General features: G+C 53.9%; 2 protein-coding genes across 2 annotated transcripts in view; both read right to left on the bottom strand.

Moving 5' to 3' along the window:
* LOC135515598 (uncharacterized protein KIAA0930 homolog) overlaps positions 1-26,649 on the bottom strand; it is a 504,429-nt gene that overhangs the window by 95,308 nt on the left and 382,472 nt on the right. The window lies entirely within an intron of this gene.
* Positions 1-26,649, bottom strand: part of LOC135515597 (F-box only protein 7-like) — a 38,261-nt gene that overhangs the window by 8,342 nt on the left and 3,270 nt on the right. The window contains 5 exon segments of the mRNA XM_064939218.1: positions 5,080-5,256; positions 8,654-8,749; positions 24,459-24,542; positions 25,585-25,729; positions 26,017-26,253. Coding sequence (XP_064795290.1) covers positions 5,080-5,256; positions 8,654-8,749; positions 24,459-24,542; positions 25,585-25,729; positions 26,017-26,253 — 739 coding nt within the window.

Below are 26,649 nucleotides of genomic sequence, written 5' to 3'. Positions count from 1 at the left end.
ACAGACCAGAGACCCTCCGGACAGACCAGAGACCCTCCGGACAGACCTCCAGACAGACCAGAGACCCTCCAGACAGACCTCCAGACAGACCTCCAGACAGACCTCCAGACAGACCAGAGACCCTCCAGACAGGCCAGAGACACTCCAGACAGGCCAGAGACCCTCCAGACAGACCAGAGACCCTCCAGACAGACCTCCAGAGACCCTCCAGACAGACCTCCAGACAGACCTCCAGACAGACCAGAGACCCTCCAGACAGACCAGAGACCCTCCAGACAGACCAGAGACCCTCCAGACAGGCCAGAGACCCTCCAGACAGGCCAGAGACCCTCCAGACAGGCCAGAGACCCTCCAGACAGACCAGAGACCCTCCAGACAGACCAGAGACCAGACAGACCAGAGACCCTCCAGACAGACCAGAGACCCTCCAGACAGGCCAGAGACCCTCCAGACAGACCAGAGACCCTCCAGACAGGCCAGAGACCCTCCAGACAGGCCAGAGACCCTCCAGACAGACCAGAGACCCTCCAGACAGACCAGAGACCCTCCAGACAGGCCAGAGACCCTCCAGACAGGCCAGAGACCCTCCAGACAGGCCAGAGACCCTCCAGACAGACCAGAGACCCTCCAGACAGACCAGAGACCCTCCAGACAGACCAGAGACCCTCCAGACAGACCAGAGACCCTCCAGACAGACCAGAGACCCTCCAGACAGACCAGAGACCCTCCAGACAGACCAGAGACCCTCCAGACAGACCAGAGACCCTCCAGACAGACCTCCAGACAGGCCACCCTCCAGACAGACCAGAGACCCTCCAGACAGACCCTCCAGACAGGCCTCCAGAGACCCTCCAGACAGGCCAGAGACCCTCCAGACAGGCCAGAGACCCTCCAGACAGACCAGAGACCCTCCAGACAGACCAGAGACCCTCCAGACAGGCCAGAGACCCTCCAGACAGGCCAGAGACCCTCCAGACAGGCCAGAGACCCTCCAGACAGACCAGAGACCCTCCAGACAGACCAGAGACCCTCCGGACAGACCAGAGACCCTCCAGACAGGCCAGAGACCCTCCAGACAGGCCAGAGACCCTCCAGACAGGCCAGAGACCCTCCGGACAGACAGACCAGAGACCCTCCCAGAGACCCTCCGGACAGACCAGAGACCCTCCAGACAGACCTCCAGACAGACCAGAGACCCTCCAGACAGGCCAGAGACCCTCCAGACAGGCCAGAGACCCTCCAGACAGGCCAGAGACCCTCCAGACAGAACAGAGACCCTCCAGACAGACCTCCAGACAGGCCAGAGACCCTCCAGACAGACCAGAGACCCTCCAGACAGACCAGAGACCCTCCAGACAGACCCTCCAGACAGGCCAGAGACCCTCCAGACAGGCCAGAGACCCTCCGACAGACCAGAGACCCTCCAGACAGGCCAGAGACCCTCCAGACAGGCCAGAGACCCTCCAGACAGACCAGAGACCCTCCAGACAGGCCAGAGACCCTCCAGACAGGCCAGAGACCCTCCAGACAGGCCAGAGACCCTCCAGACAGGCCAGAGACCCTCCAGACAGACCTCCAGGACAGACCTCCAGACAGACCAGAGACCCTCCAGACAGACCTCCAGACAGACCTCCAGACAGACCAGACCCTCCAGACAGACCTCCAGAGACCCTCCAGACAGACCTCCAGACAGACCTCCAGACAGACCAGAGACCCTCCAGACAGACCAGAGACCCTCCAGACAGGCCAGAGACCCTCCAGACAGACCAGAGACCCTCCAGACAGACCAGAGACCCTCCAGACAGACCAGAGACCCTCCAGACAGACCAGAGACCCTCCAGACAGGCCAGAGACCCTCCAGACAGGCCAGAGACCCTCCAGACAGGCCAGAGACCCTCCAGACAGACCAGAGACCCTCCAGACAGGCCAGAGACCCTCCAGACAGGCCAGAGACCCTCCAGACAGACCAGAGACCCTCCAGACAGGCCAGAGACCCTCCAGACAGGCCAGAGACCCTCCAGACAGGCCAGAGACCCTCCAGACAGGCCAGAGACCCTCCAGACAGACCAGAGACCCTCCAGACAGACCAGAGACCCTCCAGACAGACCAGAGACCCTCCAGACAGACCAGAGACCCTCCAGACAGGCCAGAGACCCTCCAGACAGACCAGAGACCCTCCAGACAGACCAGAGACCCTCCAGACAGACCAGAGACCCTCCAGACAGACCAGAGACCCTCCAGACAGACCAGAGACCCTCCAGACAGACCTCCAGACAGGCCAGAGACCCTCCAGACAGGCCAGAGACCCTCCAGACAGGCCAGAGACCCTCCAGACAGACCTCCAGACCCTCCAGACAGGCCAGAGACCCTCCAGACAGGCCAGAGACCCTCCAGACAGACCAGAGACCCTCCAGACAGACCAGAGACCCTCCAGACAGGCCAGAGACCCTCCAGACAGGCCAGAGACCCTCCAGACAGGCCAGAGACCCTCCGGACAGACCAGAGACCCTCCGGACAGACCAGAGACCCTCCAGACAGGCCAGAGACCCTCCAGACAGGCCAGAGACCCTCCGGACAGACCAGAGACCCTCCGGACAGACCAGAGACCCTCCGGACAGACCAGAGACCCTCCAGACAGACCTCCAGACAGACCAGAGACCCTCCAGACAGGCCAGAGACCCTCCAGACAGGCCAGAGACCCTCCAGACAGGCCAGAGACCCTCCAGACAGAACAGAGACCCTCCAGACAGGCCAGAGACCCTCCAGACAGGCCAGAGACCCTCCAGACAGGCCAGAGACCCTCCAGACAGACCTCCAGACAGGCCAGAGACCCTCCAGACAGACCAGAGACCCTCCAGACAGACCAGAGACCCTCCAGACAGGCCAGAGACCCTCCAGACAGGCCAGAGACCCTCCAGACAGGCCAGAGACCCTCCAGACAGACCTCCAGACCCTCCAGACAGGCCAGAGACCCTCCAGACAGGCCAGAGACCCTCCAGACAGACCAGAGACCCTCCAGACAGGCCAGAGACCCTCCAGACAGGCCAGAGACCCTCCAGACAGGCCAGAGACCCTCCAGACAGGCCAGAGACCCTCCAGACAGGCCAGAGACCCTCCGGACAGACCTCCAGACAGACCAGAGACCCTCCAGACAGACCTCCAGACAGACCTCCAGACAGACCAGAGACCCTCCAGACAGACCTCCAGAGACCCTCCAGACAGACCTCCAGACAGACCTCCAGACAGACCAGAGACCCTCCAGACAGACCAGAGACCCTCCAGACAGGCCAGAGACCCTCCAGACAGGCCAGAGACCCTCCAGACAGGCCAGAGACCCTCCAGACAGACCAGAGACCCTCCAGACAGGCCAGAGACCCTCCAGACAGGCCAGAGACCCTCCAGACAGACCAGAGACCCTCCAGACAGGCCAGAGACCCTCCAGACAGGCCAGAGACCCTCCAGACAGGCCAGAGACCCTCCAGACAGGCCAGAGACCCTCCAGACAGACCAGAGACCCTCCAGACAGGCCAGAGACCCTCCAGACAGACCTCCAGACAGGCCAGAGACCCTCCAGACAGGCCAGAGACCCTCCAGACAGACCAGAGACCCTCCAGACAGGCCAGAGACCCTCCAGACAGGCCAGAGACCCTCCAGACAGACCAGAGACCCTCCAGACAGGCCAGAGACCCTCCAGACAGACCTCCAGACAGGCCAGAGACCCTCCAGACAGACCAGAAACCCTCCAGACAGACCAGAGACCCTCCAGACAGACCAGAGACCCTCCAGACAGACCAGAGACCCTCCAGACAGACCAGAGACCCTCCAGACAGACCTCCAGACAGACCAGAGACCCTCCAGACAGACCTCCAGACAGACCTCCAGACAGGCCAGAGACCCTCCAGACAGGCCAGAGACCCTCCAGACAGACCTCCAGACAGGCCAGAGACCCTCCAGACAGGCCAGAGACCCTCCAGACAGACCAGAGACCCTCCAGACAGGCCAGAGACCCTCCAGACAGACCAGAGACCCTCCGGACAGACCTCCAGACAGACCAGAGACCCTCCAGACAGGCCAGAGACCCTCCAGACAGGCCGGAGACCCTCCAGACAGGCCAGAGACCCTCCAGACAGGCCAGAGACCCTCCAGACAGACCAGAGACCCTCCAGACAGACCAGAGACCCTCCAGACAGACCAGAGACCCTCCAGACAGACCAGACAGACCTCCAGACAGACCTCCAGAGACCCTCCAGACAGACCTCCAGACAGACCTCCAGACAGACCAGAGACCCTCCAGACAGGCCGGAGACCCTCCAGACAGGCCAGAGACCCTCCAGACAGGCCAGAGACCCTCCAGACAGGCCAGAGACCCTCCAGACAGGCCAGAGACCCTCCAGACAGGCCATCCAGACAGGCCAGAGACCCTCCAGACAGGCCAGAGACCCTCCAGACAGACCAGAGACCCTCCAGACAGACCAGAGACCCTCCAGACAGGCCGGAGACCCTCCAGACAGGCCAGAGACCCTCCAGACAGGCCAGAGACCCTCCAGACAGGCCAGAGACCCTCCAGACAGGCCATCCAGACAGGCCAGAGACCCTCCAGACAGGCCAGAGACCCTCCAGACAGGCCAGAGACCCTCCAGACAGGCCAGAGACCCTCCAGACAGGCCAGAGACCCTCCAGACAGGCCAGAGAACCTCCAGACAGGCCAGAGACCCTCCAGACAGACCAGAGACCCTCCAGACAGACCAGAGACCCTCCAGACAGACCAGAGACCCTCCAGACAGACCAGAGACCCTCCAGACAGGCCAGAGACCTCCAGACAGGCCAGAGACCCTCCAGACAGACCAGAGACCCTCCAGACAGGCCAGAGACCTCCAGACAGGCCAGAGACCTCCAGACAGGCCAGAGACCTCCAGACAGGCCAGAGACCCTCCAGACAGACCAGAGACCCCCAGACAGACCAGAGACCCCCAGACAGACCAGAGACCCCCAGACAGACCAGAGACCTCCTGTCTTTTATGTGTGTTTATAAATATATCCGTGTGTGTGTGTGTTTGTGTGTGTGTGCGTTCATCCTACCTCGGAAGTCTCTGCGGTAGAGGTGTCTCCAGAGGGCTGGGTCTGTGGTGGTCTGGTGGAGGTGTCTGTTGACCGAGGAGAGGGCGAGGAGAGAGGAGACATCCAGCAGTCTCAGCACCCTCAGTAACAGCTCTGGAGGAAGGACTGGCAGGCCAAACACTGCTGGCAGGGCCATGGCTGTTATACCACCACCAGACAACAGGGGGAGACAGAGAGTTACAACACTGCTGGCAGGGCAATGGCTGTTATACCACCACCAGACCACAGGGGGAGACAGAGTTACAACACTGCTGGCAGGGCAATGGCTGTTATACCACCACCAGACCACAGGGGGAGACAGAGTTACAACACTGCTGGCAGGATCATGGCTGTTATACCACCACCAGACCACAGGGGGAGACAGAGTTACAACACTGCTGGCAGGATCATGGCTGTTATACCACCACCAGACAACAGGGGGAGACATGGAGTAATGGATGACACATTGGTCATTAACATTTACTATACAATGATTTTAAATGATTGCAGTGAGATCTGAGACCAATGTCATATTTCCAGATACTTCCTTCTTAGTAACAGTACTACATATCTACCTCCCAGTACTATTTATTACTTAGTAACAGTACTACATATCTACCTCCCAGTACTATTTATTACTTAGTAACAGTACTACATATCTACTTCACAGTACTATTTATTACTTAGTAACAGTACTACATATCTACCTCCCAGTACTATGTATTACTTAGTAACAGTACTACATATCTACCTCCCAGTACTATGTATTACTTAGTAACAGTACTACATATCTACCTCCCAGTACCATTTATTACTTAATAACAGTACTACATATCTACCTCCCAGTACTATTTATTACTTAGTAACAGTACTACATATCTACCTCCCAGTACCATTTATTACTTAGTAACAGTACTACATATCTACCTCCCAGTACCATTTATTACTTAGTAACAGTACTACATATCTACCTCCCAGTACTATTTATTACTTAGTAACAGTACTACATATCTACTTCACAGTACTATTTATTACTTAGTAACAGTACTACATATCTACCTCCCAGTACTATTTATTACTTAGTAACATTACTACATATCTACCTCCCAGTACCATTTATTACTTAGTAACAGTACTACATATCTACTTCACAGTACTATTTATTACTTAGTAACAGTACTACATATCTACTTCACAGTACTATTTATTACTTAGTAACAGTACTACATATCTACCTCCCAGTACCATTTATTACTTAGTAACAGTACTACATATCTACTTCACAGTACTATGTATTACTTAGTAACAGTACTACATATCTACCTCCCAGTACCATTTATTACTTAATAACAGTACTACATACACTGGGGAGAACAAGTATTTGATGCACTGCCGATTTTGCAGGTTTTCCTACTTACAAAGCATGTAGAGGTCTGTTATTTTTTATCATAGGTACACTTCAACTGTGAGAGACGGAATCTAAAACAAAAAGCCAGAAAATGACATTGTATGATTTTTAAGTAATTCATGTGCATTTTATTGCATGACATAAGTATTTGATCACCTACCAACCAGTAAGAATTCAGGCTCTCACATACCTGTTAGTTTTTCTTTAAGAAGCCCCCTGTTCTCCACTCATTACCTGTATTAACTGCACCTGTTTTGAACTCGTTACCTGTATAAAAGACACCTGTCCACCCACTCAATCAAATAGACTCCAACCTCTCCACAATGGCCAAGACCAGAGAGCTGTGTAAGGACATCATGGATACAATTGTAGACCTGCACAAGGCTGGGATGGGCTACAGGACAACAGGCAAGCAGCTTGGTGAGAAGGCAACAACTGTTGCCGCAATTATTAGAAAATGGAAGAAGTTCAAGATGACGGTCAATCACACTCGGTCTGGGGCTCCATGCAAGATCTCACCTCGTGGGGCATCAATGATCATGAGGAAGATGAGGGATCAGCCCAGAACTACACGGCAGGACCTGATCAATGACCTGAAGAGATCTGGGACCACAGTCTCAAAGAAAACCATTAGTAACACACTACGCCGTCATGGATTAAAATCCTGCAGCTCACGCAAGGTCCCCCTCCTCAAGCCATCGCATGTCCAGGCCCGTCTGAAGTTTGCCAATGACCATCTGGATGATCCAGAGGAGGAAGGTCATGTGGTCTGATGAGACAAAAATAGAGCTTTTTGGTCTAAACTCCACTCGCCGTGTTTGGAGGAAGAAGAAGGATGAGTACAACCCCAAGAACACCATCCCAACCGTGAAGCATGGAGGTGGAAACATTTTTTGGGGATGCTTTTCTGCAAAGGGGACAGGACAACTGCACCGTATTGAGGGGGGATGGATGGGGCCATGTATCGCGAGATCTTGGCCAACAACCTCCTTCCCTCAGTAAGAGCATTGAAGATGGGTCGTGGCTGGGCCTTCCAGCATGACAACGACCCGAAACACACAGACAGGGCAACTAAGGAGTAGCTCCATAAGAAGCATCTCAAGGTCCTGGAGTGGCCTAGCCAGTCTCCAGACCTGAACCCAATAGAACATCTTTGGAGGGAGCTGAAAATCCATATTGCCCAGTGACAGCCCCGAAACCTAAAGGATCTGGAGAAGGTCTGTATGGAGTGGAGTGGGCCAAAATCCCTGCTGCAGTGTGTGCAGACCTGGTCAAGAACTACAGGAAACGTATGATCTCTGTAATCGCAAACAAAGGTTTCTGTACAGAATATTAAGTTCTGCTTTTCTGATGTATCAAATACTTATGTCATGCAATAAAATGGAAATTAATTACTTAAAAATCATACAATGTGATTTTCTGGATTTTTGTTATAGATTCCATCTCTCACAGTTGAAGTGTACCTATGATAAAAATCACAGACCTCTACATGCTTTGTAAGTAGGAAAACCTGCAAAATCAGCAGTGTATCAAATACTTAATATTTATTTAATAACAGTACTATTTATCTAATAACAGTACTATATATCTACATCCCAGTACTATATATTTAATAACAGTACTATATATTTAATAACAGTACTATATATGTAATAACAGTACTATATATGTAATAACAGTACTATATATTTAATAACAGTACTATATATTTAATAACAGTACTATATATTTAATGACAGTACTATATATTTAATAACAGTACTATATATTTAATAACAGTACTATATATCTACATCCCAGTACTATTTATTTAAAAACAGTACTACATATCTACATCCCAGTACTACATATCTACATCCCAGTACTACATATCTACATCCCAGTACTATATATTTAATAACAGTACTATATATTTAATAACAGTACTATATATTTAATAACAGTACTATATATTTAATAACAGTACTACATATCTACATCCCAGTACTATATATTTAATAACAGTACTATATATTTAATGACAGTACTATATATTTAATAACAGTACTATATATGTAATAACAGTACTATATATTTAATAACAGTACTATATATTTAATAACAGTACTATATATGTAATAACAGTACTATATATCTACATCCCAGTACCTTCTCTGGCTGAAGCTATCAGAGGATACACCAGCTGGTCTTTGAAGACCCGGGACAACTTCCTCAGCTCTGTGTAGACGGCCGCTGCACTGTCACCTGGAACAGAACACACAGAACAGACACGGTCACCCGTGGATCAACACACAGAACAGACACGGTCACCTGGAACAGAACACACAGAACAGACACTGTCACCTGGAACAGAACACACAGAACAGACACTGTCACCTGGAACAGAACACACAGAACAGACACTGTCACCTGGAACAGAACAGACACTATCACCTGTGGATCAACACACAGAACAGACACGGTCACCCGTGGATCAACACACAGAACAGACACGGTCACCTGTGGATCAACACACAGAACAGACACGGTCACCTGTCCACTGGTCAGTCACACTAACCTGCCCACTGGTCAGTCACACTAACCCGCCCACTGGTCAGTCACACTAACCTGCCCACTGGTCAGTCACACTAACCTGTCCACTGGTCAGTCACACTAACCTGCCCACTGGTCAGTCACACTAACCTGCCCACTGGTCAGTCACACTAACCTGTCCACTGGTCAGTCACACTAACCTGTCCACTGGTCAGTCACACTAACCCGCCCACTGGTCAGTCACACTAACCTGCCCACTGGTCAGTCACACTAACCTGTCCACTGGTCAGTCACACTAACCTGTCCACTGGTCAGTCACACTAACCTGTCCACTGGTCAGTCACACTAACCTGCCCACTGGTCAGTCACACTAACCTGTCCACTGGTCAGTCACACTAACCTGTCCACTGGTCAGTCACACTAACCTGTCCACTGGTCAGTCACACTAACCTGCCCACTGGTCAGTCACACTAACCTGCCCAGTCACACTAACCTGCCCACTGGTCAGTCACACTAACCTGCCCACTGGTCAGTCACACTAACCTGTCCACTGGTCAGTCACACTAACCTGTCCACTGGTCAGTCACACTAACCTGTCCACTGGTCAGTCACACTAACCTGTCCACTGGTCAGTCACACTAACCTGCCCACTGGTCAGTCACACTAACCTGTCCACTGGTCAGTCACACTAACCTGCCCACTGGTCAGTCACACTAACCTGCCCACTGGTCAGTCACACTAACCCGCCCACTGGTCAGTCACACTAACCTGCCCACTGGTCAGTCACACTAACCCGCCCACTGGTCAGTCACACTAACCCGCCCACTGGTCAGTCACACTAACCCGCCCACTGGTCAGTCACACTAACCCGTCCACTGGTCAGTCACACTAACCTGTCCACTGGTCAGTCACACTAACCTGTCCACTGGTCAGTCACACTAACCTGCCCACTGGTCAGTCACACTAACCTGCCCACTGGTCAGTCACACTAACCTGCCCACTGGTCAGTCACACTAACCTGTCCACTGGTCAGTCACACTAACCTGTCCACTGGTCAGTCACACTAACCTGTCCACTGGTCAGTCACACTAACCTGTCCACTGGTCAGTCACACTAACCTGCCCACTGGTCAGTCACACTAACCTGTCCACTGGTCAGTCACACTAACCTGCCCACTGGTCAGTCACACTAACCTGTCCACTGGTCAGTCACACTAACCTGCCCACTGGTCAGTCACACTAACCTGCCCACTGGTCAGTCACACTAACCCGCCCACTGGTCAGTCACACTAACCTGTCCACTGGTCAGTCACACTAACCTGCCCACTGGTCAGTCACACTAACCCGCCCACTGGTCAGTCACACTAACCTGTCCACTGGTCAGTCACACTAACCTGTCCACTGGTCAGTCACACTAACCCGCCCACTGGTCAGTCACACTAACCTGCCCACTGGTCAGTCACACTAACCTGCCCACTGGTCAGTCACACTAACCTGTCCACTGGTCCGTCACACTAACCTGCCCACTGGTCAGTCACACTAACCTGTCCAGTCACACTAACCTGCCCACTGGTCAGTCACACTAACCTGCCCACTGGTCAGTCACACTAACCTGCCCACTGGTCAGTCACACTAACCTGTCCAGTCACACTAACCTGCCCACTGGTCAGTCACACTAACCTGCCCACTGGTCAGTCACACTAACCTGCCCACTGGTCAGTCACACTAACCTGTCCACTGGTCAGTCACACTAACCTGTCCACTGGTCAGTCACACTAACCCGCCCACTGGTCAGTCACACTAACCTGTCCACTGGTCAGTCACACTAACCCGCCCACTGGTCAGTCACACTAACCTGTCCAGTCACACTAACCTGCCCACTGGTCAGTCACACTAACCTGCCCACTGGTCAGTCACACTAACCTGCCCACTGGTCAGTCACACTAACCTGCCCACTGGTCAGTCACACTAACCTGCCCACTGGTCAGTCACACTAACCCGCCCACTGGTCAGTCACACTAACCTGTCCAGTCACACTAACCTGCCCACTGGTCAGTCACACTAACCTGCCCACTGGTCAGTCACACTAACCTGTCCACTGGTCAGTCACACTAACCTGCCCACTGGTCAGTCACACTAACCTGCCCACTGGTCAGTCACACTAACCTGCCCACTGGTCAGTCACACTAACCCGCCCACTGGTCAGTCACACTAACCTGTCCAGTCACACTAACCTGCCCACTGGTCAGTCACACTAACCTGCCCACTGGTCAGTCACACTAACCTGCCCACTGGTCAGTCACACTAACCTGCCCACTGGTCAGTCACACTAACCTGCCCACTGGTCAGTCACACTAACCTGCCCACTGGTCAGTCACACTAACCTGCCCACTGGTCAGTCACACTAACCTGCCCACTGGTCAGTCACACTAACCTGTCCAGTCACACTAACCTGCCCACTGGTCAGTCACACTAACCTGCCCAGTCACACTAACCTGCCCACTGGTCAGTCACACTAACCTGTCCAGTCACACTAACCTGCCCACTGGTCAGTCACACTAACCTGTCCAGTCACACTAACCTGCCCACTGGTCAGTCACACTAACCTGCCCAGTCACACTAACCTGTCCACTGGTCAGTCACACTAACCTGCCCACTGGTCAGTCACACTAACCTGTCCAGTCACACTAACCTGCCCACTGGTCAGTCACACTAACCTGCCCACTGGTCAGTCACACTAACCTGTCCACTGGTCAGTCACACTAACCTGTCCAGTCACACTAACCTGCCCACTGGTCAGTCACACTAACCTGTCCACTGGTCAGTCACACTAACCTGCCCACTGGTCAGTCACACTAACCTGTCCAGTCACACTAACCTGCCCACTGGTCAGTCACACTAACCTGCCCACTGGTCAGTCACACTAACCTGCCCACTGGTCAGTCACACTAACCTGTCCAGTCACACTAACGTTTCCAGTCACACTAACCTGTCCAGTCACACTAACCTGCCCACTCACACTAACCTGCCCACTGGTCAGTCACACTAACCTGCCCACTGGTCAGTCACACTAACCTGTCCAGTCACACTAACGTTTCCAGTCACACTAACCTGTCCAGTCACACTAACCTGTCCAGTCACACTAACCTGCCCACTGGTCAGTCGCACTAACCTGTCCACTGGTCAGTCACACTAACCTGCCCACTGGTCAGTCACACTAACCTGTCCACTGGTCAGTCACACTAACCTGCCCACTGGTCAGTCACACTACCCTGCCCACTGGTCAGTCACACTAACCTGTCCACTGGTCAGTCACACTAACCTGTCCACTGGTCAGTCACACTAACCTGCCCACTGGTCAGTCACACTACCCTGCCCACTGGTCAGTCACACTAACCTGTCAGTCACACTAACCTGCCCACTGGTCAGTCACACTAACCTGCCCACTGGTCAGTCACACTAACCTGTCCACTGGTCAGTCACACTAACCTGTCCACTGGTCAGTCACACTAACCTGCCCACTGGTCAGTCACACTAACCTGTCCACTGGTCAGTCACACTAACCTGTCCAGTCACACTAACCTGCCCACTGGTCAGTCACACTAACCCGCCCACTGGTCAGTCACACTAACCTGTCCAGTCACACTAACCTGCCCACTGGTCAGTCACACTAACCTGTCCAGTCACACTAACCTGTCCACTGGTCAGTCACACTAACCTGTCCAGTCACACTAACCTGTCCACTGGTCAGTCACACTAACCTGTCCAGTCACACTAACCTGCCCACTGGTCAGTCACACTAACCTGCCCACTGGTCAGTCACACTAACCTGCCCACTGGTCAGTCACACTAACCTGCCCACTGGTCAGTCACACTAACCTGTCCACTGGTCAGTCACACTAACCTGCCCAGTCACACTAACCTGCCCACTGGTCAGTCGCACTAACCTGTCCAGTCACACTAACCTGCCCACTGGTCAGTCACACTAACCTGCCCACTGGTCAGTCACACTAACCTGCCCACTGGTCAGTCACACTAACCTGTCCACTGGTCAGTCACACTAACCTGCCCACTGGTCAGTCACACTAACCTGTCCACTGGTCAGTCACACTAACCTGTCCACTGGTCAGTCACACTAACCTGCCCACTGGTCAGTCACACTAACCTGCCCACTGGTCAGTCACACTAACCTGCCCACTGGTCAGTCACACTAACCCGCCCACTGGTCAGTCACGCTAACCTGCCCACTGGTCAGTCACGCTAACCTGTCCACTGGCCAGTCACGCTAACCTGCCCACTGGTCAGTCACACTAACCTGCCCACTGGTCAGTCACACTAACCTGTCCACTGGTCAGTCACACTAACCTGCCCACTGGTCAGTCACACTAACCTGCCCACTGGTCAGTCACACTAACCTGCCCACTGGTCAGTCACACTAACCTGTCCAGTCACACTAACCTGCCCACTGGTCAGTCACACTAACCTGTCCAGTCACACTAACCTGTCCACTGGTCAGTCACACTAACCTGCCCACTGGTCAGTCACACTAACCTGTCCACTGGTCAGTCACACTAACCTGCCCACTGGTCAGTCACACTACCCTGCCCACTGGTCAGTCACACTAACCTGTCCACTGGTCAGTCACACTAACCTGTCCACTGGTCAGTCACACTAACCTGCCCACTGGTCAGTCACACTACCCTGCCCACTGGTCAGTCACACTAACCTGTCAGTCACACTAACCTGCCCACTGGTCAGTCACACTAACCTGCCCACTGGTCAGTCACACTAACCTGTCCACTGGTCAGTCACACTAACCTGTCCACTGGTCAGTCACACTAACCTGCCCACTGGTCAGTCACACTAACCTGTCCACTGGTCAGTCACACTAACCTGTCCAGTCACACTAACCTGCCCACTGGTCAGTCACACTAACCCGCCCACTGGTCAGTCACACTAACCTGTCCAGTCACACTAACCTGCCCACTGGTCAGTCACACTAACCTGTCCAGTCACACTAACCTGTCCACTGGTCAGTCACACTAACCTGTCCAGTCACACTAACCTGTCCACTGGTCAGTCACACTAACCTGTCCAGTCACACTAACCTGCCCACTGGTCAGTCACACTAACCTGCCCACTGGTCAGTCACACTAACCTGCCCACTGGTCAGTCACACTAACCTGCCCACTGGTCAGTCACACTAACCTGTCCACTGGTCAGTCACACTAACCTGCCCAGTCACACTAACCTGCCCACTGGTCAGTCGCACTAACCTGTCCAGTCACACTAACCTGCCCACTGGTCAGTCACACTAACCTGCCCACTGGTCAGTCACACTAACCTGCCCACTGGTCAGTCACACTAACCTGTCCACTGGTCAGTCACACTAACCTGCCCACTGGTCAGTCACACTAACCTGTCCACTGGTCAGTCACACTAACCTGTCCACTGGTCAGTCACACTAACCTGCCCACTGGTCAGTCACACTAACCTGCCCACTGGTCAGTCACACTAACCTGCCCACTGGTCAGTCACACTAACCCGCCCACTGGTCAGTCACGCTAACCTGCCCACTGGTCAGTCACGCTAACCTGTCCACTGGCCAGTCACGCTAACCTGCCCACTGGTCAGTCACACTAACCTGCCCACTGGTCAGTCACACTAACCTGTCCACTGGTCAGTCACACTAACCTGCCCACTGGTCAGTCACACTAACCTGCCCACTGGTCAGTCACACTAACCTGTCCAGTCACACTAACCTGCCCACTGGTCAGTCACACTAACCTGTCCAGTCACACTAACCTGTCCACTGGTCAGTCACACTAACCTGTCCACTGGTCAGTCACACTAACCTGCCCAGTCACACTAACCTGTCCACTGGTCAGTCACACTAACCTGCCCAGTCACACTAACCTGTCCACTGGTCAGTCACACTAACCTGCCCAGTCACACTAACCTGTCCACTGGTCAGTCACACTAACCTGTCCACTGGTCAGTCACACTAACCTGTCCACTGGTCAGTCACACTAACCTGCCCACTGGTCAGTCACACTAACCTGCCCACTGGCCAGTCACACTAACCTGCCCACTGGTCAGTCACACTAACCTGCCCACTGGTCAGTCACACTAACCTGTCCACTGGTCAGTCACACTAACCTGCCCACTGGTCAGTCACACTAACCCGCCCACTGGTCAGTCACACTAAACAGCCCACTGGTCAGTCACACTAACCCGCCCACTGGTCAGTCACACTAACCTGTCAGTCACACTAACCCGCCCACTGGTCAGTCACACTAACCCGCCCACTGGTCAGTCACACTAACCCGCCCACTGGTCAGTCACACTAACCTGGTCAGTCACACTAACCTGTCAGTCACACTAACCTGCCCACTGGTCAGTCACACTAACCTGGTCAGTCACACTAACCTGCCCACTGGTCAGTCACACTAACCTGTCAGTCACTAACCTGCCCACTGGTCAGTCACACTAACCTGGTCAGTCACACTAACCTGCCCACTGGTCAGTCACACTAACCTGTCCACTGGTCAGTCACACTAACCTGCCCACTGGTCAGTCACACTAACCTGCCCACTGGTCAGTCACACTAACCTGCCCACTGGTCAGTCACACTAACCTGCCCACTGGTCAGTCACACTAACCTGCCCACTGGTCAGTCACACTAACCTGCCCACTGGTCAGTCACACTAACCTGTCCAGTCACACTAACCTGCCCACTGGTCAGTCACACTAACCTGTCCACTGGTCAGTCACACTAACCTGCCCACTGGTCAGTCACACTAACCTGCCCACTGGTCAGTCACACTAACCTGCCCACTGGTCAGTCACACTAACCTGTCCACTGGTCAGTCACACTAACCTGTCCACTGGTCAGTCACACTAACCTGCCCACTGGTCAGTCACACTAACCTGCCCACTGGTCAGTCACACTAACCTGTCCACTGGTCAGTCACACTAACCTGTCCACTGGTCAGTCACACTAACCTGTCCACTGGTCAGTCACACTAACCTGCCCACTGGTCAGTCACACTAACCTGCCCACTGGTCAGTCACACTAACCTGTCCAGTCACACTAACCTGCCCACTGGTCAGTCACACTAACCTGCCCACTGGTCAGTCACACTAACCCGTCCACTGGTCAGTCACACTAACCCGCCCACTGGTCAGTCACACTAACCCGCCCACTGGTCAGTCACACTAACCCGCCCACTGGTCAGTCACACTAACCCGCCCACTGGTCAGTCACACTAACCCGCCCACTGGTCAGTCACACTAACCCGCCCACTGGTCAGTCACACTAACCCGCCCACTGGTCAGTCACACTAACCCGCCCACTGGTCAGTCACACTAACCTGCCCACTGGTCAGTCACACTAACCTGCCCACTGGTCAGTCACACTAACCTGTCCAGTCACACTAACGTTTCCAGTCACACTAACCTGTCCAGTCACACTAACCTGTCCAGTCACACTAACCTGCCCACTGGTCAGTCGCACTAACCTGTCCACTGGTCAGTCACACTAACCTGCCCACTGGTCAGTCACACTAACCTGTCCACTGGTCAGTCACACTAACCTGCCCACTGGTCAGTCACACTACCCTGCCCACTGGTCAGTCACACTAACCTGTCCACTGGTCAGTCACACTAACCTGTCCACTGGTCAGTCACACTAACCTGCCCACTGGTCAGTCACACTAACCTGCCCACTGGTCAGTCACACTAACCTGTCAGTCACACTAACCTGCCCACTGGTCAGTCACACTAACCTGCCCACTGGTCAGTCACACTAACCTGTCCACTGGTCAGTCACACTAACCTGTCCACTGGTCAGTCACACTAACCTGCCCACTGGTCAGTCACACTAACCTGTCCACTGGTCAGTCACACTAACCTGTCCAGTCACACTAACCTGCCCACTGGTCAGTCACACTAACCCGCCCACTGGTCAGTCACACTAACCTGTCCAGTCACACTAACCTGCCCACTGGTCAGTCACACTAACCTTTCCAGTCACACTAACCTGTCCACTGGTCAGTCACACTAACCTGTCCAGTCACACTAACCTGTCCACTGGTCAGTCACACTAACCTGTCCAGTCACACTAACCTGCCCACTGGTCAGTCACACTAACCTGCCCACTGGTCAGTCACACTAACCTGCCCACTGGTCAGTCACACTAACCTGCCCACTGGTCAGTCACACTAACCTGTCCACTGGTCAGTCACACTAACCTGCCCAGTCACACTAACCTGCCCACTGGTCAGTCACACTAACCTGTCCAGTCACACTAACCTGCCCACTGGTCAGTCACACTAACCTGCCCACTGGTCAGTCACACTAACCTGCCCACTGGTCAGTCACACTAACCTGTCCACTGGTCAGTCACACTAACCTGCCCAGTCACACTAACCTGCCCACTGGTCAGTCGCACTAACCTGTCCAGTCACACTAACCTGCCCACTGGTCAGTCACACTAACCTGCCCACTGGTCAGTCACACTAACCTGCCCACTGGTCAGTCACACTAACCTGTCCACTGGTCAGTCACACTAACCTGCCCACTGGTCAGTCACACTAACCTGTCCACTGGTCAGTCACACTAACCTGTCCAGTCACACTAACCTGTCCACTGGTCAGTCACACTAACCTGCCCACTGGTCAGTCACACTAACCTGTCCACTGGTCAGTCACACTAACCTGTCCAGTCACACTAACCTGTCCACTGGTCAGTCACACTAACCTGCCCACTGGTCAGTCACACTAACCTGCCCACTGGTCAGTCACACTAACCTGCCCACTGGTCAGTCACACTAACCTGCCCACTGGTCAGTCACGCTAACCTGCCCACTGGTCAGTCACGCTAACCTGTCCACTGGCCAGTCACACTAACCTGCCCACTGGTCAGTCACACTAACCTGCCCACTGGTCAGTCACACTAACCTGTCCACTGGTCAGTCACACTAACCTGCCCACTGGTCAGTCACACTAACCTGCCCACTGGTCAGTCACACTAACCTGCCCACTGGTCATTCACACTAACCTGTCCAGTCACACTAACCTGCCCACTGGTCAGTCACACTAACCCGCCCACTGGTCAGTCACACTAACCTGTCCACTGGTCAGTCACACTAACCTGCCCACTGGTCAGTCACACTAACCTGTCCACTGGTCAGTCACACTAACCTGTCAGTCACACTAACCTGCCCACTGGTCAGTCACACTAACCCGCCCACTGGTCAGTCACACTAACCTGTCCAGTCACACTAACCTGCCCACTGGTCAGTCACACTAACCCGCCCACTGGTCAGTCACACTAACCTGCCCACTGGTCAGTCACACTAACCTGTCCAGTCACACTAACCCGCCCACTGGTCAGTCACACTAACCTGCCCACTGGTCAGTCACACTAACCTGCCCACTGGTCAGTCACACTAACCTGTCCGGTCACACTAACCTGCCCACTGGTCAGTCACACTAACCTGCCCACTGGTCAGTCACACTAACCTGCCCACTGGTCAGTCACACTAACCTGCCCACTGGTCAGTCACACTAACCTGCCCACTGGCCAGTCACACTAACCTGCCCACTGGTCAGTCACACTAACCTGCCCACTGGTCAGTCACACTAACCTGCCCAGTCACACTAACCTGTCCACTGGTCAGTCACACTAACCTGTCCAGTCACACTAACCTGCCCACTGGTCAGTCACACTAACCTGTCCAGTCACACTAACCTGTCCACTGGTCAGTCACACTAACCTGTCCACTGGTCAGTCACACTAACCTGCCCAGTCACACTAACCTGTCCACTGGTCAGTCACACTAACCTGCCCAGTCACACTAACCTGTCCACTGGTCAGTCACACTAACCTGCCCAGTCACACTAACCTGTCCACTGGTCAGTCACACTAACCTGTCCACTGGTCAGTCACACTAACCTGTCCACTGGTCAGTCACACTAACCTGCCCACTGGTCAGTCACACTAACCTGCCCACTGGCCAGTCACACTAACCTGCCCAGTCACACTAACCCGCCCACTGGTCAGTCACACTAACCTGTCCACTGGTCAGTCACACTAACCTGCCCACTGGTCAGTCACACTAACCTGCCCAGTCACACTAACCTGTCCACTGGTCAGTCACACTAACCTGCCCAGTCACACTAACCTGTCCACTGGTCAGTCACACTAACCTGTCCACTGGTCAGTCACACTAACCTGTCCACTGGTCAGTCACACTAACCTGCCCACTGGTCAGTCACACTAACCTGTCCACTGGTCAGTCACACTAACCTGCCCACTGGTCAGTCACACTAACCCGCCCACTGGTCAGTCACACTAACCCGCCCACTGGTCAGTCACACTAAACAGCCCACTGGTCAGTCACACTAACCCGCCCACTGGTCAGTCACACTAACCTGTCAGTCACACTAACCCGCCCACTGGTCAGTCACACTAACCCGCCCACTGGTCAGTCACACTAACCCGCCCACTGGTCAGTCACACTAACCTGGTCAGTCACACTAACCTGTCAGTCACACTAACCTGCCCACTGGTCAGTCACACTAACCTGGTCAGTCACACTAACCTGCCCACTGGTCAGTCACACTAACCTGTCAGTCACACTAACCTGCCCACTGGTCAGTCACACTAACCTGGTCAGTCACACTAACCTGTCCACTGGTCAGTCACACTAACCTGCCCACTGGTCAGTCACACTAACCTGCCCACTGGTCAGTCACACTAACCTGTCCACTGGTCAGTCACACTAACCTGCCCACTGGTCAGTCACACTAACCTGTCCACTGGTCAGTCACACTAACCTGCCCACTGGTCAGTCACACTAACCTGCCCACTGGTCAGTCACACTAACCTGTCCAGTCACACTAACCTGCCCACTGGTCAGTCACACTAACCTGTCCACTGGTCAGTCACACTAACCTGCCCACTGGTCAGTCACACTAACCTGCCCACTGGTCAGTCACACTAACCTGCCCACTGGTCAGTCACACTAACCTGTCCACTGGTCAGTCACACTAACCTGTCCACTGGTCAGTCACACTAACCTGTCCACTGGTCAGTCACACTAACCTGCCCACTGGTCAGTCACACTAACCTGCCCACTGGTCAGTCACACTAACCTGTCCACTGGTCAGTCACACTAACCTGTCCACTGGTCAGTCACACAACCTGCCCACTGGTCAGTCACACAACCTGCCCACTGGTCAGTCACACTAACCTGCCCACTGGTCAGTCACACTAACCTGTCCACTGGTCAGTCACACTAACCTGTCCACTGGTCAGTCACACTAACCTGTCCACTGGTCAGTCACACTAACCTGCCCACTGGTCAGTCACACTAACCTGCCCACTGGTCAGTCACACTAACCTGTCCAGTCACACTAACCTGTCCACTGGTCAGTCACACTAACCTGCCCACTGGTCAGTCACACTAACCCGTCCACTGGTCAGTCACACTAACCCGCCCACTGGTCAGTCACACTAACCCGCCCACTGGTCAGTCACACTAACCCGCCCACTGGTCAGTCACACTAACCCGCCCACTGGTCAGTCACACTAACCCGCCCACTGGTCAGTCACACTAACCCGCCCACTGGTCAGTCACACTAACCTGCCCACTGGTCAGTCACACTAACCTGTCCAGTCACACTAACCTGCCCACTGGTCAGTCACACTAACCTGCCCACTGGTCAGTCACACTAACCTGTCCAGTCACACTAACCTGCCCACTGGTCAGTCACACTAACCTGTCCAGTCACACTAACCTGTCCACTGGTCAGTCACACTAACCTGCCCACTGGTCAGTCACACTAACCTGTCCACTGGTCAGTCACACTAACCTGCCCACTGGTCAGTCACACTAACCTGTCCACTGGTCAGTCACACTAACCTGCCCACTGGTCAGTCACACTAACCTGCCCACTGGTCAGTCACACTAACCTGCCCACTGGTCAGTCACACTAACCTGTCCAGTCACACTAACCTGCCCACTGGTCAGTCACACTAACCCGCCCACTGGTCAGTCACACTAACCTGTCCAGTCACACTAACCTGCCCACTGGTCAGTCACACTAACCCGCCCACTGGTCAGTCACACTAACCCGCCCACTGGTCAGTCACACTAACCTGCCCAGTCACACTAACCTGCCCAGTCACACTAACCTGTCCACTGGTCAGTCACACTAACCTGTCCACTGGTCAGTCACACTAACCTGCCCACTGGTCAGTCACACTAACCCGCCCACTGGTCAGTCACACTAACCTGCCCACTGGTCAGTCGCACTAACCTGCCCACTGGTCAGTCACACCAACCTGCCCACTGGTCAGTCACACTAACCTGTCCACTGGTCAGTCACACTAACCTGCCCACTGGTCAGTCACACTAACCTGCCCACTGGTCAGTCACACTAACCTGTCCACTGGTCAGTCACACTAACCTGTCCAGTCACACTAACCTGCCCACTGGTCAGTCACACTAACCTGTCCACTGGTCAGTCACACTAACCTGTCCAGTCACACTAACCTGCCCACTGGTCAGTCGCACTAACCTGCCCACTGGTCAGTCGCACTAACCTGCCCACTGGTCAGTCACACTAACCTGTCCACTGGTCAGTCACACTAACCTGTCCAGTCACACTAACCTGCCCACTGGTCAGTCACACTAACCTGTCCACTGGTCAGTCACACTAACCTGTCCAGTCACACTAACCTGCCCACTGGTCAGTCACACTAACCTGCCCACTGGTCAGTCACACTAACCTGCCCACTGGTCAGTCACACTAACCTGCCCACTGGTCAGTCACACTAACCTGCCCACTGGTCAGTCACACTAACCTGCCCACTGGTCAGTCACACTAACCTGCCCACTGGTCAGTCACACTAACCTGTCCACTGGTCAGTCACACTAACCTGTCCACTGGTCAGTCACGCTAACCTGTCCACTGGTCAGTCACGCTAACCTGCCCACTGGTCAGTCACACTAACCTGCCCACTGGTCAGTCACACTAACCTGCCCACTGGTCAGTCACACTAACCTGCCCACTGGTCAGTCACACTAACCTGCCCACTGGTCAGTCACACTAACCTGCCCACTGGTCAGTCACACTAACCTGTCCACTGGTCAGTCACACTAACCTGTCCAGTCACACTAACCTGCCCACTGGTCAGTCACACTAACCTGTCCACTGGTCAGTCACACTAACCTGCCCAGTCACGCTAACCTGCCCACTGGTCAGTCACGCTAACCTGCCCACTGGTCAGTCACACTAACCTGCCCACTGGTCAGTCACACTAACCTGTCCAGTCACACTAACCTGCCCACTGGTCAGTCACACTAACCTGCCCACTGGTCAGTCACGCTAACCTGCCCACTGGTCAGTCACACTAACCTGCCCACTGGTCAGTCACGCTAACCTGCCCACTGGTCAGTCACACTAACCTGCCCACTGGTCAGTCACACTAACCTGTCCACTGGTCAGTCACACTAACCTGTCCAGTCACACTAACCTGCCCAGTCACACTAACCTGTCCACTGGTCAGTCACACTAACCTGTCCACTGGTCAGTCACGCTAACCTGTCCACTGGTCAGTCACACTAACCTGTCCACTGGTCAGTCACACTAACCTGCCCACTGGTCCGTCACACTAACCTGCCCACTGGTCAGTCACACTAACCTGTCCAGTCACACTAACCTGCCCACTGGTCAGTCACACTAACCTGTCCAGTCACACTAACCTGCCCACTGGTCAGTCACACTAACCTGCCCACTGGTCAGTCACACTAACCTGTCCACTGGTCAGTCACACTAACCTGTCCAGTCACACTAACCCGCCCACTGGTCAGTCACACTAACCTGTCCACTGGTCAGTCACACTAACCTGTCCAGTCACACTAACCTGCCCACTGGTCAGTCACACTAACCTGTCCACTGGTCAGTCACACTAACCTGTCCAGTCACACTAACCTGCCCACTGGTCAGTCACACTAACCTGCCCACTGGTCAGTCACACTAACCTGCCCACTGGTCAGTCACACTAACCCGCCCACTGGTCAGTCACACTAACCTGTCCACTGGTCAGTCACACTAACCTGCCCAGTCACACTAACCTGCCCACTGGTCAGTCACACTAACCTGCCCACTGGTCAGTCACACTAACCTGCCCACTGGTCAGTCACACTAACCTGTCCACTGGTCAGTCACACTAACCTGTCCACTGGTCAGTCACACTAACCTGTCCAGTCACACTAACCTGCCCACTGGTCAGTCACACTAACCTGTCCACTGGTCAGTCACACTAACCTGTCCAGTCACACTAACCTGCCCACTGGTCAGTCACACTAACCTGCCCACTGGTCAGTCACACTAACCTGCCCACTGGTCAGTCACACTAACCTGCCCACTGGTCAGTCACACTAACCTGCCCACTGGTCAGTCACACTAACCTGTCCAGTCACACTAACCTGCCCACTGGTCAGTCACACTAACCTGTCCACTGGTCAGTCACACTAACCTGTCCAGTCACACTAACCTGCCCACTGGTCAGTCAAACTAACCTGTCCAGTCACACTAACCTGCCCACTGGTCAGTCACACTAACCTGTCCACTGGTCAGTCACACTAACCTGTCCAGTCACACTAACCTGCCCACTGGTCAGTCACACTAACCTGCCCACTGGTCAGTCACACTAACCTGTCCACTGGTCAGTCACACTAACCTGCCCACTGGTCAGTCACACTAACCTGTCCACTGGTCAGTCACGCTAACCTGTCCACTGGTCAGTCACGCTAACCTGCCCACTGGTCAGTCACACTAACCTGCCCACTGGTCAGTCACACTAACCTGCCCACTGGTCAGTCACACTAACCTGCCCACTGGTCAGTCACACTAACCTGTCCAGTCACACTAACCTGCCCACTGGTCAGTCACACTAACCTGCCCACTGGTCAGTCACACTAACCTGCCCACTGGTCAGTCACACTAACCTGCCCACTGGTCAGTCACGCTAACCTGCCCACTGGTCAGTCACGCTAACCTGTCCACTGGTCAGTCACACTAACCTGTCCACTGGTCAGTCACACTAACCTGTCCACTGGTCAGTCACACTAACCTGCCCACTGGTCAGTCACACTAACCTGCCCACTGGTCAGTCACACTAACCTGTCCACTGGTCAGTCACACTAACCTGTCCACTGGTCAGTCACACTAACCTGTCCACTGGTCAGTCACACTAACCTGTCCACTGGTCAGTCACACTAACCTGTCCACTGGTCAGTCACACTAACCTGTCCACTGGTCAGTCACACTAACCTGTCCACTGGTCAGTCACACTAACCTGTCCACTGGTCAGTCACACTAACCTGTCCACTGGCCAGTCACACTAACCTGTCCACTGGTCAGTCACATAGGTGGAGGGTTTCAGCGACAGTTTCCTCACTGTGTCCACCTGCTGGTTCATCTTCAGGGTGGCTGCAGAGGGGAGCAATATACCGATCAATCAGGGGGAGACCAATCAATAATGATAAGCAGAGATGGATCAAACATAAAGCTATGTCAAAGACTGAGACTGCCTTCCAGATGGCCCCCTATAGAGCCCTTCCAGATGGCCCCCTATCGAGCGCTTCCAGATGGCCCCCTATCGAGCCCTTCCAGATGGCCCCCTATCGAGCCCTTCCAGATGGCCCCCTATCGAGCCCTTCCAGATGGCCCCCTATCGAGCCCTTCCAGATGGCCCCCTATCGAGCCCTTCCAGATGGCCCTCTATCGAGCCCTTCCAGATGGCCCCCTATCGAGCCCTTCCAGATGGCCCCCTATCGAGCCCTTCCAGATGGCCCCCTATCGAGCCCTTCCAGATGGCCACCTATAGAGCCCTTCCAGATGGCCCCTATAGAGCCCTACGGACCTTCCAGATTGCCCCCTATAGAGCCCTACGGTCCTTCCAGATGGTCCCCTATAGAGCCCTACGGTCCTTCCAGATGGCCCCTATAGAGTTCTATGGTCCTTCCAGATGGCCCCTATAGAGCCCTATGGTCCTTCCATATGGCCCCTATAGAGCCCTTCCAGATGGCCCCTATAGAGCCCTATGGTCCTTCCAGATGGCCCCTATAGAGCCCTATGGTCCTTCCATATGGCCCCTATAGAGCCCTTCCAGATGGCCCCTATAGAGCCCTATGGTCCTTCCAGATGGCCCCTATAGAGCCCTATGGTCCTTCCAGATGGCCCCTATAGAGCCCTTCCAGATGGCCCCCTATCGAGCCCTTCCAGATGGCCCCCTATAGAGCCCTTCCAGATGGCCCCCTATCAAGCCCTTCCAGATGGCCCCTATAGAGCCCTACGGTCCTTCCAGATGGTCCCCTATAGACCCCTACGGTCCTTCCAGATGGCCCCTATAGAGTTCTATGGTGCTTCCAGATGGCCCCCTATAGAGCCCTTCCAGATGACCCCCTATGGTCCCTGGTCAGAAGTAATAAACCCAATTTGGGACACAGCTTTGAGAAACAGTGAGACTGACCGTTGATAACCAGAACGGTTCCCATGGGGACAGCTAGGACCAAGGCCAGGCTGTCGTCACAGAGAGGATGGGCATACTGCAGTCTGTACAGCCCTCCTGGTGCCCTCCACCCAGCTGGCATCTCACCAGGACGCCCCTCAGAGCCCTACATACACACACACACACACACACACACACACACACACACAATTTAGGGAATAGGGTTCTGGTCAACAGTAGTGCACTATTTGGGATGCAAATCCCAGAGAGAAACTCGATTGCATACTCCTGGCGTCCTCTCTCCTCGCCTCCTTCTCAAACCCATTGGATGAGAAAGCCAGAGGTCCCTCCCACCTGACCTTCTCCTTCAATGGGTTTTGAGGAAGGAATCAGAGAGGAATGCGAGGAGTATTCAATTGAGATCGTCTCCCCCAGTCTCCTGTAGAGGCTTACCTGACACAGGAAGCCAGTCTCCAGCATCAGGAGGTGGACTGCCACCATCAGGGCATCACAGGTACTGCTGCTCTGAGCCTGGTGGTACAGCACCTCCAGGGAATGGGGTACCTTCCCTCCTTCGGCCTCCCCACACAGCATGGGCTCCCACACCCACTGACCTGCCTCTTCTTCCTGCTCCTCCTCCTCCTCTCTGACCACTTCCTGTTCAGGCTCCACCCCCATGCTGGTGCTGGCCTGGATCAACAACACAAATCAGCATGGTGACTATCTGGTACTGAGAAGAAAGTCAACAGCAGTGTCCTAGAGTAAAACAAAACTCACAGTAAAAGCATACGATTTACACCACACCACACACACACACACACACACACACACACATACATATTACATTACATTGTTTCCCCCTCTCAATCTGCACAATAGCCCATAATGAGAAAGCAAAAACAGGTTAAGACATTAAAAAAAAACTGAAATATCACATTTACATAAGTATTCAGAACCTTAATTCAGTACTTTGTTGAAGCACATTTGGCAGCGATTACAGCCTCCAGTCTTCTTGGGTATGACACTACAAGCTTGGCATACCTGTTTTTGGGGAGTTCCTCCCATTATTCTCTGCAGATCCTCTCA

Source organism: Oncorhynchus masou, chromosome 27, assembly GCF_036934945.1.
Source record: "Oncorhynchus masou masou isolate Uvic2021 chromosome 27, UVic_Omas_1.1, whole genome shotgun sequence".
Lineage (NCBI taxonomy): Eukaryota > Metazoa > Chordata > Actinopteri > Salmoniformes > Salmonidae > Oncorhynchus > Oncorhynchus masou.
Note: the sequence above shows the minus strand (reverse complement) of the source record. Positions and strands in the feature narration are given on the sequence as shown.